The sequence below is a fragment of the Morone saxatilis genome, unplaced genomic scaffold, assembly GCF_004916995.1.
Source record: "Morone saxatilis isolate NCDOM2014 unplaced genomic scaffold, NCSU_SB_2.0 Contig24, whole genome shotgun sequence".
In the NCBI taxonomy this organism is placed as follows: Eukaryota; Metazoa; Chordata; class Actinopteri; family Moronidae; genus Morone; species Morone saxatilis.
The window spans coordinates 15583070-15602015 of NW_023339807.1; the positions used below are offsets into that span (position 1 = coordinate 15583070).

Here is an 18946-nt window from a genome sequence, read left to right on the forward strand (position 1 = left end):
AAACTACAGTGTACAGTTTTAGTCCCATAGTCCCTATCTAGAATCAGTGTTTGGTTTGTCAGTTATGGACTACTGTAGAAGCGATTCAACATGACGGACTCCGTAGACCCACTCTCGCTGTAAAAACAGGTCTTTCTAAGGTAACAAACACACAACAATTCTTATTTTCAGGTGATTATACCCTAATAAAAACATTAGCTATTAGCTATCGCTATCACTGTAATTTTACCTTGCATATCATTGTAACATCACAACTTCATTCAAAGACTGAACTGACAAACTGACAAAAACAGTCTTTGTTATTCTACTGTTCCAACAATCATAAACTCTGCAATGGTTGAAATAAATCCTTTATTCACAGGATTGACAGATGAGAAAAACTGCAGTTTCAGTTGCTCTACCCAGCTGCACAAGGTGCAGACAGGCCATGTAAACAAACCATAGAGAGGCTACAATAGCAACACAGTTGCTTTATATCTTTACATAGCAAATTGTTGTCTGCTGCTATATTAATGTTGTAAAACTCATATATAATCTTTAAATATGTACCAAGAGTTGTATGCATGGATCTTGTGGCTCTCGCACGTGTGGGAATGCACTATAATACACTGTTAATTTACTTTGGAGGTTTTATTCACGGTTTTTGTCACAAAAACATCAGAGTGCATAAATGTTAACATTAGTACTGTATATGCAGCAATATAAATACAATGATATCATACATTTAAATGAGAGCAATGACCTGCTTACAGATTCTCTAATTTGATTTAAGTGTAAGTGTAAGTTTGTATACCGCCATAAGACATTGTGGTAATTATAGCAAAAGTGGTGTTTTTAACAGAAAACCTTTACAGATATTTCATACTTTTCAACTCTATTTCAACACTGCAAATAAAAAGTGTGTGCGGTGGCCTCTGATCCCACCTTTTTCAGAAGTACTACTAGAGTCACTAGTACATCAGCAAAACTTAATTTCACCTTCACCTCCTCCTCAGGCATGTTACGGGCGCCACGATGATGCCGGTGTGGAAAAGGTCAAAGCCCTGTACAACACCTTGCAAATGCAAGCCCTGTACCACAGATATGAAGACGAGAGCTACCAGCGGCTACAGAAACTCATCGCTTGTCACGCTCAAAACCTTCCTCACTCAGTCTTCCTCAACTTTGCCAAGAAAATCTACAAGAGGAACAAGTGAGAGGGAACGGTCATGAAGAGGGTCAGGTGCATCAGCCCGGTTCACTTTTGACTTTTATCACAACACACAGATAAACTCCTCCCTCTTTTAAAGAGGGTGTTTTTCAGGGACGAGGCTCTGACTACAAACAGCATGACCCGAACACGGCTGTGATATTTAGAAATCCTGCAGGCAGTTTCTTAACTTTGCAATGATTTGTAGATATTTGTGAATGTTATCACACGGCCTGTCTCTTTTGTTCAATGTTTATTTATTGAACCCAGTGCGTAACGTGCAGTGTCTCCACTCATGTCCGCTGAAGAATATGATATTCTCCAAGAATGACACTGAAATGAATCGCACATGGTCTACCTGTCATATTTGTCTGCCCTGAAGAACACATGGCACTGGAGATAGAAATGAAATCATTTATTTTGTAGGAATGGATATATGAATTGATTATGGACTTTAAGGGACAGTACATATATGATAGTAGACATATTCTGACAGAGAACAAACATGATCAGTTTTCTTATTCCATTTATTTTTATATTGCTGCTATAAAGTCTGTACTGGCCAGAATGTTTTTGCTTTTAATAAATAATTTATGAGCAGTATTTTTCTTCTCTCTTTTTTTTTGTGTTGGCTGTAGAGCGGAAAGTAAACAAATATATTGAAAATATAAAGTTAGTTAAAGTTAGTAACCAGTCATTTCTTAAGGAACAAAGCCAACATTTTTCTTTCTAGCTCTTCAGATGTGCAGATTTCATGTTTTTGTTTATGTATGATAGTATATTGAATATCTTAGGGTTTTGAACTTTTCTTTAGATAATAATCTAGTCTTAAGACATTAATTTGAGCTCTGACAAAATATAATGGGCATTTCCTGACATATAGTTGACTGAACAATCTATCTATCAAGAATATTATCATCAGATTGATCAGTAATGAGTAGAAGCCATAGTTGGCTACATATGAGGTTTGAATGTTAGTTAACTGTCTTGAAGGCAGTCTAAAAAATGCACGAACGCAGATTGCAGATGATTTAATAGAAATAGAAATTAAAGCAAATGAGAGTCTCCGTCTGAACGCAGGGCTCCAAACTAATTATTGGAAGGAGGTGAAGCTGAAAATGACTCGAGATAAATTGGATGTGATGATAAGGCAAGGGGTGTGGTTTGGTTGGGGATGGAGGGGGTGGTGGGTGGTGGTGGATGCTCGCGAGAAGACAGATGCGAGGCTGTTAACGTCGGAGAGAGATTCACATTCTCACGGACAGGGATGTGAGAGAGCCCGATGAGATGGAGACCTTCATCCATCTTTACCTGAGTCTGATCGTGAGTCGAGACCTCATTTATAATATTTGTGTATATTTATATATATTTTGTTTTCAGGCGAACCTGCATTGTGTAGTCGGGTAAGCAAAACCTCCCATTCCCTCACGGAGCCTGCGTAGATCAAGAGACATGCCATTCCGCTATTAACAGTGATTTTTCTTGACTCATTTTTAAGTAAAAATGTATTATTATTTGATGTTTTAATTGGGATCTAAATATGATGTGTATTATTTGAGTTATAACAGGGGCGGAGGGGCCTGTATATCAGGGCGATGCGGTTGGAGGTACCCTCCTCCCCCTCCTCCTCCTCCCATCCTCCCTGTCTCCATCAGCTCTGTGGGATCAATACTTGCAGGGGTAAATACTGAGCAGAGGACGGGTTAAATTACATGTGATGATATGCTGTTTTCTTGTTTTATTCCATGGCTTTGTTGGCTTTAATGGCCATTCCGACGAAAGGCCCTGTGTAAGCAAGCACTTGAGTGATTTATATTCCTCAGTGATGTGAAGGGCACTGTGGAGGAATATATGAGCAATAGCCGTCGGTAAATGTGCTTTAAAGAAAAGGCAGACTCGGTGTTGTGCAGTGCTGCTGCATGATTATTTCATGCTCCAGTTAAATGTGCTTTTTATGTTCAGTCATTGCTTTAGGTGTGGTATGTTTTTTTTAACGACATTTCTTTTGATCTACATCTTGCTGCCTCTTGTCAGCTTGTAAGGATGGACTGGCACAGATGCAGACAGCTTGACTACTGTAAACTCATGAATATCAGTGCTCAGTGAAGCTGATCATGCCTGATGCAGATGATGAGTGACAGCTATTAAGCTATAAATTAGCTGACAATTATTATCATTAGGATCATTTCATGTGATATGTGTGTCGGTGCATGTTTGAATTTGAAAAGATAGATGGATCTGAAAAAAAAAACAAGTAAACAGTACAACAGATGCATACAAATTGAGTGGCGCTTGTTATGTAGATTTTCAACTATTTGTCTTAACCAAACAAGTTCATAAAACATTTTAAATGTTATTACAGAAAATTTGTAGAGAACCACTTCCTACTGCATTACAGAAATTCAGCCCCTGTAATACTGAACGAAACATTATTTAAGGGCTGCAACTACTAATTTTGTCATTATAAAATGATCTATGGATTATATTCTTGATGAAGCATTTTGTCTATACAATGGCAGAAAAAAGTTCTCAATAACCATCACAGTTTCCGAAAGTGATGAGTCAAAGGTGACGTCTTCAAATGCTTTGCGTTGTCTGATCAGCACTCCACTACCCAAAGCTTTTTACTACCATAAGAGACTACAAATATTCTCATTTGAGAAGCTGGAACCAGTGGATATTGAAGATTTTTTATGAATTAAGCAATTATTTGATTCATTTTCTGTAATTTAATTGAATAATTGTTTCAGCTCAAATTACTTTCCTTTAGCAGTGATGCTTGATATTGTGTTTTATTTTTTTACAGGACTGTGTGAGAGGCAGTGTGTGTGTTCATATCCCTGCTGTGTCCTCCCAGGACTTGGGCTGTGATAATTATAAAACAGAAAAGCCCAAAAGCAATTGAGTTTAATGAATGGTCCAGATGATGGGTTTAACTTCAAAGACTTAGTCTTATATAAAAACATTTGTTAGCAAGAAAACGTCATTGAAAAGCTGAATTTGCTCGTAGTCGTTAATCACTGTGTGTCTTCTTTGATGTTGCAGGATCTTGGGAGTCAAGCCAAGATGTGACCGTCACAGCGCGTCATAGTTTGGATCTGCCCAGCCTTTACAACACTTGTTTCTATAGCAACAGAAATATCACAGTATCCTAAAAACTCCCATTCCCACAATGCAGTCCTCTAGCTGTTCCTCTCAGCCTCCAAAGCCACGGCGCTTTGACGTCAGCAGGCGGACCAATGCTTTAGCTGCACCAAAGTCTCACGGCCCTGGTTTTCAGAGGGAGGATAAAAACATGAACACAATCACCACGTCCTCCCCACGCCGGGCTACTAAAGGCCCCACTGCACCCACCAGGACCAGGGTGGGGGTGCAGCCTCGAGCACCCGTAAGCCAGTCAAGGTTTGTTTCACAAAAACAGGTTTCAACCATTTCTAAAGCGGCTAAGCCCAAACCCAAGGGTGCTCGCGCATCGGCAGCAACCAAAATTGCACCAGCAGCCGCTCCTCCTCCGCTTCCCTCTGTTCTCCCTCTTGACCCGAATTGCAACGAGCCCAGCCTCCCGTGTCTGTGCTGCGATGGGCGCTCCCCGCAGGACAACAACAGTATGTTCAACCATAACCACAACAACAACAACACCATCTCTATCAGACAGCAACTGCAGCTACCACCTCCACCGGCCCCGTTGCCCCAGAGGCAGAATGGGAAAGGGGCCAAAGAGCAGCCTCAGCCTCCTTTGCAAGCACAGGCCCAGCTGGAGCCCTCTGCCTGCCCTGCTGCCAGTCTGGAAAATGAAGGCAAGAATGCAGATGAAAGTGCTGATCTGGACAACAAGAAAAATGTAAAAGTAGAGGAAGAAGATGACGAGGAAGAGAGCAGTGGGGACATTGATATTGACGATGATGAAGAGGAGGCTGACAATGACGACGACGACGACGACGATGACGACACCCTGGTCCCCTCTTGCTGTGACTGTCCCCCCTCCCTCCTGGAGTTCTCGCTCTCCTCCTCCACCTCCTCGTCCTCCACTTCTATCAGCTCCTGCTCTGATCTGGAGTCTGACTGTGCAGATCAATCCACCTCCATCTGCTCTTCCCATGACCAAGATAATTTATCCGTCGCTCTGTCCACCAAAGAGCAATCTCTTCCACAAGCACCTGAATGCCAGCCTCCTGCGCATTCACCCCCATCCCTTCCTCTGAGCCGCAATCCCTTCTCCTTAACGTCACATTCCCCGATTCCCCCTTGCTCCCCAGATGAGGGCTACCCCTCTGCCCTGGACTCCCCTTCTCCTGACTACTTAGGAGTCAAAGGTGATTCTGAGGTCACCAAACTAGGCTTGCTTGACTTTCTAGAATCAGTAGGGGAGTTTGGGAAAATGGAGCGCTTTAGCCAGGTGATCCAAGTGGCTCGTTGGGATCTGGAGGGGGAACAACACTGGGATGTTCTGAGGGATCGGCTAGATCACCTGGATCGCTTGGAGAAGGTGAACAGGGAAGTGAAACTGGCCTATGTCGCCAGACTCCACGAGAAGGGATTTGATCTTGGAGATCTGGAAGAGCAGGATCTCTCAGATGTCATGGATGAAATGGGCAACATCGACATTCCCTGGAAGTTGTATAAAGGTCGCGGAGGAACGATGGGAGACTCTCAGGAGTTTTCAGACGCAGGGGTTGATCTCACTGCTCCATCAGACTGTGATGAGCCTCTTGTTCCTGATTCCCTTACCCCTTCCCCCGTCGAGCCACCACCCAGACCCCCCAAACCTCCCGCGCGTCATGCCAGCGTGAGCTCTGATCTCCACACCTACATCAATATCAGCAGGGAGACCACCTCCATGGCTGTGTCCACCTCTCCTACTTTGACAACTTTCTCCCCAAACTCCTCATCCCCCACATTCACCACTTTTAGGTGTGAGAAACCCCTACCTCCATCTCCACCATCCATTCCTCCTCTCCCCACCTCTAAACCAGTCCCTTACTTCACACTCTATACCTCTCCTTCTCCACCGCCGTCTATTCCCACCCCAACTCCTCCTATTCCTCCCCCTCGGAGGCGTCACCTCGCCAGGAAAGAGGCGCAGCGCCTCGCTGCTCTTCAAGCCGAACAGGAAAAGACCCCCCTTTCCCTTCCTCCTCCTACCACACGTCCCCCACCTCTACCTCCTCCCCCAGTTATCTCAGTCTCATCCTCATCTCCCCCTGCCATACCACCCCCACCTGCCCTTCCTCCTCCCCCCTCCTTTCATGCACTGGATGTAGAGATTCGGAAGCTACTGATGCTTGCTGGATTGACCCAGGCTGAGCTCCTCAAACTCAGCCCGGAGCTTGGTGTTTGCGTCGGAGGGTTAGAGGATGAGGGAGATGGAGAAAATGTTATCTCGTCCAGGTCTGTGGAGCCACATGAGTTCAGGCTAAAAGAGAGGGAGGATGAGGAGGAATGTGACACAGAGTTGATGACCAGAGATGGATGGAGCAGCAGAGCAAGCAAGTTGGATGGGGATCGAAGGGTAGATATAGATGAAGAAGGCAAAAAGAAAGAGGCGAGCAAAGACACGCAAAGAACCACGTCATTCACTGAGATGGCGAGGAGAAGGAAGAGGAACAGCGGTCTGACTTCCGACTCTTACTACAGTACTGGGGTTAGCAATACACATGAAACTAAAGAAAAGAATATGAGCTTTGAGTCTTTCCGGTATCCTGCTGAGTTACCAGATTCACCTCCCCCACCTCCTCCTCCGCGCCCCTTACCCCCAATCCCCCCATCTCTGCCACCCACCAAAGTCAGCACTCTCTCTGCCAACTCTGCACAACCTGAGCGATTTGATTGGCTCATAGCATTCACACCTGATGGTGAAGCCCCACCGCAGCCTCCACCCCTGATAATGAGAAAATCTCATATGGAAATTCAAAAGAAGCTCATGTCATCAGGATCATCTCCAGCGATAGCTCCCAAGACCACAACTTTCAAAGAGCTGCGTTTCCGCAACAAGAGCGCCTCCCCCTCAACAAAAGTGATCACTGACCCAGATCCTGACCCAACAGTCATTACTCCAGATCCAGACATACTGTACAACCTGAGGTGGAGAAGAGAGAAGGCAGGCAGCGATGGCAACCAATGGGAGTACACCTCTCAAGCTCAGGCCTTCTTCATGCAGCCACCACCAGCCCTCACCTCAATGGCTGCTCTGAAGGAAATGCTCCAGAGAGCTGACAAGGAGGGTGGACAACTAGAGCTGTGCCCATCACAGAAGATTGGCTGCTCAGCCAGTGACAGCAGCCTGTGGACCATGGGCAGAGAGTGGGAGTTTGAGGACGTTAAGAGTGAGGAAAAGGTGGGGAAAGAAGAAGAGGAAGAGGAGGAGGTGGAGGTGAGAGGACTAGCTGATGGAGGAAGGACTTTGGAATCAAGATCTACAGGTGAGTAGGTATTTCCATGATGAGACTGAATCTGATGACATTGGGGAAGGGGTCCGTGCGTGTGTGTGTGTGTGTATGGGAGAAAATAAACAAATCAGAGTAACCCAGTGTAATTTGGATGACGACAAATCTGGGATGGGCAGATGATGGAAAGAAACAGATGGGGAAAGACAGACGAACAGTCAGCTTGTTCACTTCAGTCATGCACAAATAAGATCCTTGGACCATAAAATAGAAAAAAACAGAAAACCAAGGGAGGTGAAAATGTTGACTCATTTATGGAAATGATGTATGGAACGAGAGCGAAGAGTACGGAGGACGAGCATGAGTCACAGAAAGGGATGATGTGTGATATGATGGATAAGTGATGAAGGGGGATAAGCAGAGAGTGATCTCATAGACAGGAGAAGCGAACAAGACAGTGGAAGCTGGAGAGGGAAGATGACCAACAGCATAAAGAGATGTAGGGATAAAGACAGCAAAGAAAGTGAAGGTAATATGAGGAGAAAGAGGAGGTTGGAAACTTTCCAGCCAGTATGTCCTGCACTGGTTATCAGAGTGTGATGTCATCACTGCCTTATTCAATTATTCATCCACTCCTCAGAGCAAGGGGGAGAGGGATAATGGAGTGCCCACTGAGCTCACTACCTTTCTTCTCCCTCTTTCTACCAGCTCAACTCTCTTCTGCTGTCTCTTTCTCTCCTAAAATCTCGTCCTGCTCCTCTTCCTCTGCCTCTTTACTGGTTGTAAATCCCATTAACGTGGGATGTTTAATATGCTTTTCTCTTGCTGTCTATCCCCCCCCCCCATGCTCCCTAGAGTTGCACAGATAGCTAAGATCAAGTTACCTATCTCATGCAGTGCTGCAGTAGGCTACATAGACACTATTAGTTTGTCAGTGTCTACATACAGTAGGGCGTATAGTCTAATTTTAATTGCTCATGTTCTCCTGCTGCTAATTCCATTAATAGTTAAGTAGTTAAGTAAAAATGATACGTCATTATTTTAGCATTATTTCAGGGTTTTACCTTTGCATTCTGATTATAAAAGTCAAATGAATTACTAATGAGGTACATGCTGCAAAAAGCCAGAAATAGTTGTGTACACCTTTAAGAGACCAAGGGGTGGGTCTTTGTGCATGAACCAATTGCTGAGAGCTAGTGCCAGAAAAATAGGAAGTATCATGTGTTAGTTACAGTTCAAAGACAGCCCAAGTCTAACCAAGGTATGGTTGCTTTTCAGCTCATTTTGTAGCCCATAGCCGAGCAGTCTTGTCTCAGGTCATTTGAGCGTAGTGAAGCTTGTGTTGCCACAGTGTCTCTGAATCTTAACAGAGACAGACCGGTGATTGAGCAGGAACGGACAGACCTCAGCTATCTGTTGACTGACTCAGCATTACACTGTATGCTGTACTGCTGGAGAGAGGGGAGGGGTATAAAACAAAGGCAAAAGAGAGGAGAGAAAGAGAGGGAGAGAGAAGGTGATCCAGAGGTGATGGTGGCACGCACTGCAGTAAAGTTAGAGTAAAGATTGGCACTCACTGTGCTGTCTTGTGCTTAATATTCATAGCTCTCAACACAAGTATGAAATGAAAGTGAAAGCAGATGCCGTAAAGAAAACTCGGATCCTATTATGATGAATCTTTGCGATTGATAGTGGCATTTTAATTACGGTGTCATCGGGGGATGAGTGGCTGATTGACAGATTAAGTATTTCTACTGTGCAGCTGTGAGATTCTTTTATGGCCCCGGTATCATTTCCTGTTGTGTTAAACCCTTTTAAATGAAAGACTGTGGTTATTGCTCTTCATAAATCAACTCCATTGACTCTCATGCACTGTCAATGTGTAACTGTCAATCAACTGTTTGACTTGTTTAAATACTGCATTACTGCATGATGTTACATGATGACGATTTCTGCTGGAGTACACTCATGAATGTGCATTTTTCTCTCGACAGACACTAACATTTTCTGCATCTCTCTCTCCTTCCCATTTCTTTGCCACATTTTTTTTTCCTTTAATCTTCCTTGTTTTTCCTCACCTAACCATCCCATTCTGTTGTTTCCATTGTTTGTCCATGGCTTCGCTTTGCTCCCTCATATCACTTTGCCTTTGCGCTTGCCTTCTCCATCCTGACTCCGGCACATTACAATTTTTGGCCTTTTACCCTTTCCAATAACCAGTTTCCTCCCCCCCACTGTCCCTTGCCCAGTCCTCCCAACCCTACTTCCTCCACACTGCCCTCCCTTCCTATCGCCCCGGCTACTGTAACTCTGAGCCCTTTGCAGATCCCAGACCCCACAGCCATGTAGGCAGGGAGTCCAGAGATGAACACAGCACGAAACAGTGGACCCCTGCTGCCAGCACAGCTCCTGTTCACAGAGATGATTCCAGCACTGATTTAAACACAGGGTTTAACTATGAATCCCTGGCCGATTATGATGTAGACTCTCCTTGTGAATATGGGAGTATCTTTAACACACACAGGGACTTTGCGTCTGACTCTATGTGCAATTTCGACTCTCTCTGCTGCAGTAACTCAGGGAAGCAGAATGACACACACACTAAGTCAGACACACCTGTTAGTGGCCCCACAGATGCTCCAGGTTGCACCACCCCATATAAGAACATTGACGTCATGATGACGTATTCAAACAGTATCAGTGCTATGGATTCGCTGTATTCAGAAAAGCGCACACACTCCCACACAAACCATAACAGCAACAAGGCCAGGACATCTAAAGAGCTCCCTCCTCTACCCAGTATTTACCTCTACCACCCTAAAAACTGCCCTCTGCATAGGGGCGCACCTCCTCGCCTCTCCCCTATCGGAGCCCTCTCCCCTCCCCAGCGCTCTGGAGCACCCCCTCCAGGCGCAGCAGGCTCCTGCCTCAGCTCCCCGCTTTTCCCCCGCTCTCACACCTTGCCTGCCCTCGCTGCTCCCCTCTACTATCCAAACCTCTACCCTCCTATACCGCCCAGGGCACCCCCCCTACCCCCTAAACTCCACCAGGCTCCTCCGCAGTCGCGCGTGGCGAGTAAGATTTCTCTTTCTCTCTCCCTACATCTTACACTCTCTCTCTTTGTCTGACATCTTGCTCGCATGCATGTCTGTCTTTCTTACTGTCTGATTCTGTCTTTGTTCTCTGCTCTAGATATGGTGACCCTCACACTTTTTGTCACTCTTTCAACCCGGGGGGATTTGCAGATTTGAAAGAACTGGGTAACTGTAGCTGTTTTATATATCAGAAGGCAGCTCCCTGCAGGTCATTTGATACATCTTATCTACACTGTCCTTTCAAATCTGCAAAGGGCCTTCAGAAGGGTAACAGCTGTTCCTGTCAGAGGGTGTCTAGAGTCACTCTCATCACTCTTTCTCTCTGTCTTCCTCTATCTGTCTGTTTTTGTGTCGGTCTTGTCTCGTCTGTCTACCTGTTGTTTTTGTTTTCTTTTTGTGAATGTTGAAATTGACACATGCATTTCATGCCAAGCACAACCCAAGTAGCTTGTTGAAGATGAATATAAATAATTATTTAAGGTAACCTTTTTTATGATTGTGTGTGTGCATTCAAAGTAATTAAGGTCCACTGCATCCTGTACATTATAAGAATGTCTGTATTTATATAACTAGTTTATATAAATCCATTTATAGAAACATCACACTGCACACAACACCTGCCCTTTGCACATGTATGTCATTATCTGACCTGACTGACGTGGTAGCTTATACAGTTGTTTCCCCCCTAGCTCTTCACTTACCTCTATGTATGCTTATGCTTATATAATGAGTGTATTTGTGCGTTTGTGTGTGAGTCAAAATTAATGCATGGGATCCTGTTTATCCCTGATGCATATAGAAAGTTGTCTTAATAGATACAGATGTTGAAAGCTCACCAATATTTACAGGGTGTCCTTACACACTGTTTGTTGACAGTACTACCATCTGCTTCTATCTGCATACTCTGCTATGCTTCTCATTGCTTAATTGCTCCTGCTAAAAACGCAAATATTTTAGTTGTGGTATTTCTGTCTGTGGTGATTCATTTAGCTTCTGTTGAATTTGTTTTGTTTTTTTATACTTGTACAGTAAGTAATTGCTCTTTTACTGTCACTGTCAGCTGTTCGCAGTGTCTCATTCGCTGGCTCTGTACAGAGGACAGAGACATCCTGGATGGGCGAAGATGTGAAGCATCCAATGAGAGGTCTGGGCCTGTCCTCTCTGTGCCTGCAGGAAAAAAAAGGTGTGTGTCTCACCTGTGTGTGTGTCCACTTGTCCAGCAATGCATCTTTGTCCCTGATGTCTATAGCTCTTACAGTTTAACTGTAGACCATTGTTCTTCCCCCCAGCTCTGGTCAGTGCAGTCAGTGTGGCAGTGGAAGCCATCTTGGCCCAGTTCAGTTCTTCTCGGACTGTAGTTCAGAAGGTCAGTCACTGCTGAATTCACACCACTCGTGGGATTACGAGAACAGAATGAACTTTTGTTGTTGTTTTTTTGTTTGTATTGGAAGTGTTTTTCATGTCACTCTTGATTACAAATCGTTGTGTCGAGCAACAAAGTGGCATCCTGTATTGAACTGATTGTTTATCTTTGAAAATGCTTTCCCTCCATTCCTTCTTGTTCTGACTCTACATATTTTGTTCCGTCTCTCCTCAGTCTCTCTCAGTTAACAAGGTACTAGAATATCTTTAGATAACCCAATCTCGTAGTATTAAGAATTTCTTTGTAAACTAACTCCAAATTCCCCCTTCCTTCCCAAAATCATCTCTCATCACATCATACTGACCCTTATCGCTCCCTATTTCTCTCAAACCCCATGTGTCCCATTTTCCTTCCCTCCCTCTCTCTTGAGTCATCCTTTCACATCTATTCCCCCGTCCCTCCCTATCACTGCACATCTTCTTCCTCACTGTATCCCATTTTCCTCTCCTCTCTTCTCCTCTCCTCTCAGGCCTTATCAGGAGACAGCACTATAAATCCATCTCTGGGCCGTCTGGTGCTGCAGTGCCTATGCCCTGCCCTGCACAGCTTGCTGACCGATGGCTTGAAACCCCACCAGAGTGACCTGATTGCAGGCAGGAGGCCAAACTCCGCCTGGAGTCTTGTTCAGGCCTCAACCAAGCCAGGTAGATATAGCAAGGATTGTAAAAAAAATTTGCATTTATAGATTTGGAAATTATTTCTGTGGGATGATTTTCCCCTGGATCTTAATGATAAAAACTCTGGACTTCGTTTGTCTCTCATTTTCCCACACATCAGTCAATACTTGTTGATTTTAGTGCATAAATGCTGAATAATGCGAACAACAGGATGCAGATATCGATTGGCCTGTGAGTGCCAAGTTTGGCTGAATTTTTCGCTCACCTCTGCAAGTTCCTCTGTTAAGCCCGTTCTCTCTCTCTCTCACGCTCACTTTACATATATTTTCTCCTCTTTTTCTCAACACATTTTTCAAGGTCCAAAAACACAGGCCTTGCTCAACCTTCAAGTTCGAGTTGGAGAGCTGCCCCAGCTCAGACAGAGCAAACACAGGTTCAACGCATTCCTCCTTGGCCTACTGAAGTAAGTACTGGCTCCTAATCCTCTCTCTGGTGTCCTGGTAGCATGAAAAGTGCTCAAATTAGTAGTTAAAAAATAGAATATACTATATTTTGATCTGCCTGCACATGCCCTCTTTGTATCCTCAGTTTTCCTCTTTTCTCTGTTTTTTTTTCTTTTAGTATTAAGCATCTTGATCTCTGGCTGTCCCACCTTCAGTCTTGCAGTGGTAAGTTTCCTTCACTTCCATGTCATCTCATTCCTGTGGCTGTGCATCTATGTAACCTTAATCTCTCTTCCCCTCAGATGTACTCGAGACATATTACCGTCCCACCTCCTTTATGCGCCTGTCACTGACCGCCTGCCAGCCTCTGTTCGAGGAGCTACTCCTCGTGTTGCAGCCTCTCAGCCTGCTCACCTTCAACCTCGACCTGCTTTTCCAGCACCACCATTTGGAGCCAGACGGTCACAATCCAGAGATCCCCAGTCCACCCTGTCAGGATGCTGGATTCCAGCTTTCAACAGAGGGGTCTCAAAACAAAATCACAGGCTGCGGATATATTGAAAGCCTGTCAGAAGTAGACTTTGGAAGTCCAGAACATCAGTTAGCCAAAGAGAAATCATCCCCATTGGCTAATCCAAAGAATAGAGGATCAGGGGAGTCAACACATGACAGTGCTGCACCCATAAAGGCTTCGGTCACTCTTGGGCAGACAAGTCCTCAGCTGTTGTGGGTGCAGGAGAAGGAAATTGGAGAGTTACCGCCTCCTGATATTGAGGAGGACAGCCTTGCTCAGCAGGCAGGACAGGTACTCACCTTTTGTGTGGCTGTTTAGTTTTTGTAGTCAAATGCATTTGTGTGATCCTGCAGGGCTGACATTTTTTTTTAAATCATAGGTGATCCAGCAGGGATGGGGAGCTGTGATGCGCTGGGGAGGCAGACTGAGCCAGAACCTGGCTGAGCTGAACCTGAAAAAGGGAGAGATGAGGACGGATCTGCCAGAGCTCCAGGCACAGAGTGACTTTGCTCCGGTCAGCAGTGGTGCTCAGGTTCCCTGGGGTCTGGGGAGGCTCTTTGGAGCCTCTAAAAGCCCCAACAGCCCACCAGGTCAAACACCACCAACCAGGTTAGCCAATGAATTTAATGCATACATTAGTACATCTTTCGAGAGATTGTAATGGATTTGTGAATTCGACCACTGTAGTGACTTAAACAACTTCTAAAGTCACTGCTGTACTTGAAATTGTTTTCTGTGTGAATGGTAACTGTCTGTGTTTCTTCTCTACCCATCTGTCCCACATTGTCTCTTTGTTTTCCCTCATCATCATCCCGTCCTCTTTCTGTCTAACTCTGCAGGCGTCCCTCTCAGTGGCTGGCTCCTGGTGTCACAGCACTGACTCGAATGGTGAGCAGCAGCTCCACCCCGATAATAAAGAGGGCCCCGGAGCCCCAGGGAGATGGTCAGCCAGAGTCAGAGAAAGAGGTGGATGCACTGGAGATGAAGGACAAACCCAGACCACTCAGGTACAACAGACATAACGTGATGCCGATGGTTATAGAGGGTGGACTTTTGCATTTTTGTTGGCTGAAGTGGAAGATAAATCTCTATTTCAGAGTTGATATCTCACGCCACTGATTCAGTTTTGAGTAATCTTTCAAGGACGTTACATTTTGGCAGTTTTAACAAGCTTCAAAAATAACTTGAATTGTCCTGAAGAGTCTATTATGAAAAATATAAAAATCCTTTATTGAATCAGACCTAAAATCTCAGTAGCCCAATTTTGACAAAAACAGATCTTGGTGCTATAATCTAAAGTCAAGATTTAGGATTAACGCCACAAATTTGTATATAAAAAAGCAGTATACACACATAGATACACAACAGTACACAATACATCTTCCCTCTAAAACCCATCCCTTCCTCCCCAACAAGCTTCAACCATACAAATGTGAAATAATAAACCATAGAACAAATGGCATACACATAAAAACTAATATGCAGATAATACTACTCATGCACTGTACCATAATTACCTGCACATAAGGGGCACTATTAGTCACTCAAAATTTTTATCTCAGTGACCAATGAATAATAGAATATAAAAGGTTTCCATACTTTCCTAATATTATCAGATTTTTCCTTTTATGGTTAATTAGATTTTCTCTAGTTGCAAATGAAACATGACATCTTTTAACCACCTTGCATGAGAAGAAGGTTTTTTATTTTCCCAATTACATAGAATAAAATGATGGGCTAACATACAGGTAAATACAAGAGCGTTGTATGTATTGGTAGACTAGGCAGACTGAGTCCTTGCCGCAGCGGCAAGGGTTCGAATCCAGCCTGTGGCCCTTTGCTGCATGTCGTCCCCTCTCTCTCTCTCTCTCTCTCTCTCTCTCTACTCCTTTCCTGTCTCACTGGCTGACCTATCCAATAAAAAAGATGTGTGTTGTGAATCTGTCCCAAGTAGGATCTAAATTTGGATATATTTTGGACACAATAAAAAACAAATGAATTTACATTACAGGACATGGAATAAAAAATAGATGGTTAAAAATAAAAACCCTTTTCTTTTTTTTTCCTTCTTTCCCCCTCTAAGAGCACCAGTGGGTGTAGGAGACACCAGAAGTTCTCCTGTTATTATTTTTGCCTTTGAAAGACTGTAACTGGTGACTCACCAGCCTGACATTGAGCGATCCTGCATTGTGACTCATCCAAGATTTGGCTACATGTCAGAGATGACGTTATTGTTTGTGGTTTCTGTTTAATGTAGACCATTTTGACTGAGAAGATCTCTGCTGTCTGTCCTCAGGTCAGTACGAACGCTGTGTGACCACACCGGAGCAGGTTCGGAGCTCAGCTTCCGCAAAGGGGAGGAACTCATGGTGTTAGGAGGAGTCGATCAAGACTGGATTCGCTGTCGTCAGGGAGATAACGAGGGGCTGGTGCCTATTGGCTATACCTCCCTCATCATGTGACTTCAATACCATAACTGCTGCACTAAATCAATAAAAAAAGCAAAATAAATATATATATATATATATTTTAGGCGAGTATTGAGAGGTTGTGGTGAGGCTCCGTTACTCTGAAAGGGATATTTCACGCTTGCACGGTTAGAGTTTAAATTGAGTGCATAACACCATCTGTTCTGCTTTACGTGCATCAGGAGCAGTCTGCAACCCTCTCCCTTTATGAACATATGGCTGTTTTTTCCCATCACAATCCATCCAGTTTGGTAGCATTAAACTAATGGATTTTAACAGCAGGAATGCAGCAGATGGTGTGAAATAATGACTCAAGTCAAATTTAGATCATTTCCTACTGGAAGACCTTTGATCTTGGAGTGAAGTATCCCTTTAAATGTCCTTTTCTCAATTTCTGCCTTCCTTGTCAGCCACTGATCTGAACATCATCACAGGGGAAATTCTGTGCAATCAACCACTAGCAGATTCAAGTGCTTTCAGATCAGCGGCTGCCTGTTGTGAGGCGGCGACAGTCGACAGCCTGGTAGTAGCCACGTTAATATCTATAGCCGTCAGCCATAGAGAGTTGTGGCATGCAGGTTGTCGAGTTGAGAGAGCATGTTAGAGTACTGGGCCGTAGCTCCTGTTGCATACTGCGTAGTAATGTAGTGAATTGTAGCTGTGTAGATCTGTGTTATGACCTTTCACCCCTATTGACCTCTCACCTTTATCGCCTGGTTCATGTGTGTTTGACATGTTTCTGCTAATATATTTGACTGTATAAATATACATAAAAAATATATAAATAGGTATATAAATTGAGATTGATATTACCAAGATAGATAGAAAGATAGATGAACAAGAGAAAGCAGACAGTAAAACACAAGCTTAATACTGTGGCCACATTGAGGAAGTGGATGATTTAAAAATGAATGGAATCATTCTTTATCTTTACATCTTCTGCAACTTTACACACATTAAGTAGTTGTCATACATGCAAAAAAAAAAGGAATATGTGTTTGTTGTATGAAATCCAGTATCTTCCCTCCTATGTGCTTTATGTATTGCCAATGTCTTGACATCATATTCATAAAATATTTAGATTTAGCCTCATACCATAAACACTGTATGCATTGTAATGTGCCATGAATGCTTTGAATGAATGCCAGAAAATATCTATCCCACACACTTATCAGACAACAGCAATCTGTAGCTAATCTCTCTACTCATCCAAAACCTCAAAGGGCCAACGTGAGTTGGAATAAACACCTCACAAAACTATGCTCAGCTCTTGTTCAGCACTATCTGACCATAAATTTAAAGCAGTGAGAAAATCCCAGATGTATGTAATTCATCATGCTACTGTAAAGTCTGTAGGTTTGGTGGCTGGTCTTCACCTCGTACCTCAGCTTTTGTATTTCTCTTAACCCTTCCTGCCATGTTTGCTTATCATAATCATTGATATTAATGATAGTGGTAGTGGTGGAAGTGATTTGTTGATTCTAATGTTGCTCATATGAAACACATTAATTATTTATTGGTTATTCTCTAGATTCTGTATTGATTACTATGCATATGGTTAAATGTACAACTAAAAGCCTTGTTTGTTTTGAAGTCATTTAGATTTGATGTTCTCATGCAATTCGGCAAATGAAGCCTAAAACAAAAGCTTAAATAGTTAATATAAAAGAAACTGATTTTAACTGGTCACTAAAGGACCTCCAGGAAAGTTTCATTTCTATTGATGAATCAGGGAAAGCTCAGTTCTTGAAAGTTTCCTCATGTTATTGTGTCAATGCCATGTAGCATGACATTTCCGTCACTATGGCAACTGTCCAGTAGCATTCAGTTAAGCCAGTGCTCATACCTTGTAACTTCTAATCCCAATCAAATGCCATCAAATGGATAATCCCTAGGTGTTTACAAGAAATAATGTCTAGATAGAATATAAAATATCGGTTGACGCATTAAAATGTGTCAAGTTTTTGTTTTTTTGTTTGGTTTTGTATTATTTTGTTCAAATGTGAGGTTATGGTCTAAATGCATTTGTTTTAAAGCTGTTAATTTATTGGATGTACTATTTATTGATATTGAGGTTTCTGAAAGGAATAGCTCTATCTGACCCATCTAGTGTCTCTCTATCTATCTGGGTTCATTATCTGAGTGTGTGTGTGTGTGTGTGAGCGTGCACATGGCAGTGTATGTGGCAGTGAAAGCAGAGATGAGTGTGAGCACATCTGTGTCTGCACATCCTGCACTTTCACTTATGTGTGTCTGTAAAATGATGAGTTCTGTACCTCCTCTTCCTCCTCTCTTTCTCTCTCTGGTGTCATGTAGCCTGTAGACATCCCCGTGTCCTACTATTGCATATAGTTCAGTGCCCCTATAGTGTCAGTCACTGTCCACCTCCTGCATGTGCTTGTTTGTAAATACACCAAATAAAATGATCAGTATAAACGAAACCTGCGCAGCTGTTTGAGTCACATTGTTGGGCTTACATTTATGTTAAAGAGTTTATATGTTAAGGCATCATGGTATGATAAATGTAGAAGAGATCTCACTCAGAAAACATAAATGACATGTCCTGTTATTTGTTGTTATCTTGAATGTAACAGGAAACTACCTACATGTGTCACGTTGCAAAGGAAGTGAAGACTCACAATTGAGCCTTCTATAAAACACTTTTAATACCTAACTTCATCCGTTTAAAATTCACAGGGAATTCTCTCAATTCTTTGCTCGGATGAAAAGATCCCCGGATGCCCTCGGATGTGGTGAAGGGCAGAAAGGAGAATAAATCTCCAGAGTGAGCTGCAGCCCTCCCCCATCTTGTAA

The 18946-nt window shown here is 43.4% G+C and overlaps 2 protein-coding genes across 3 annotated transcripts in view; both read left to right on the plus strand.

Moving 5' to 3' along the window:
* fdps (farnesyl diphosphate synthase (farnesyl pyrophosphate synthetase, dimethylallyltranstransferase, geranyltranstransferase)) overlaps positions 1-1792 on the plus strand; it is a 4547-nt gene extending 2755 nt beyond the window's left edge. For both annotated transcript variants that reach the window (XM_035672988.1, XM_035672987.1), the window contains one exon: positions 996-1792. In XM_035672988.1, coding sequence (XP_035528881.1) covers positions 996-1196 — 201 coding nt within the window. In that variant the 3' untranslated portion in view covers positions 1197-1792. The remainder of the gene's footprint in view (positions 1-995) is intronic.
* A 5741-nt stretch (positions 1793-7533) lies between these two features.
* rusc1 (RUN and SH3 domain containing 1) lies at positions 7534-18569 on the plus strand (the record flags this gene model as incomplete). Its single annotated transcript, XM_035671884.1, is given in 10 exon segments — positions 7534-7608; positions 11728-11850; positions 11957-12033; positions 12560-12734; positions 13065-13170; positions 13329-13375; positions 13453-13955; positions 14044-14273; positions 14504-14671; positions 15961-18569. Coding segments are annotated over 10 exon segments (1670 nt in total), but the record flags the coding sequence as incomplete, so codon positions are not given.
* Between the last annotated feature and the right edge of the window lie 377 nt (positions 18570-18946).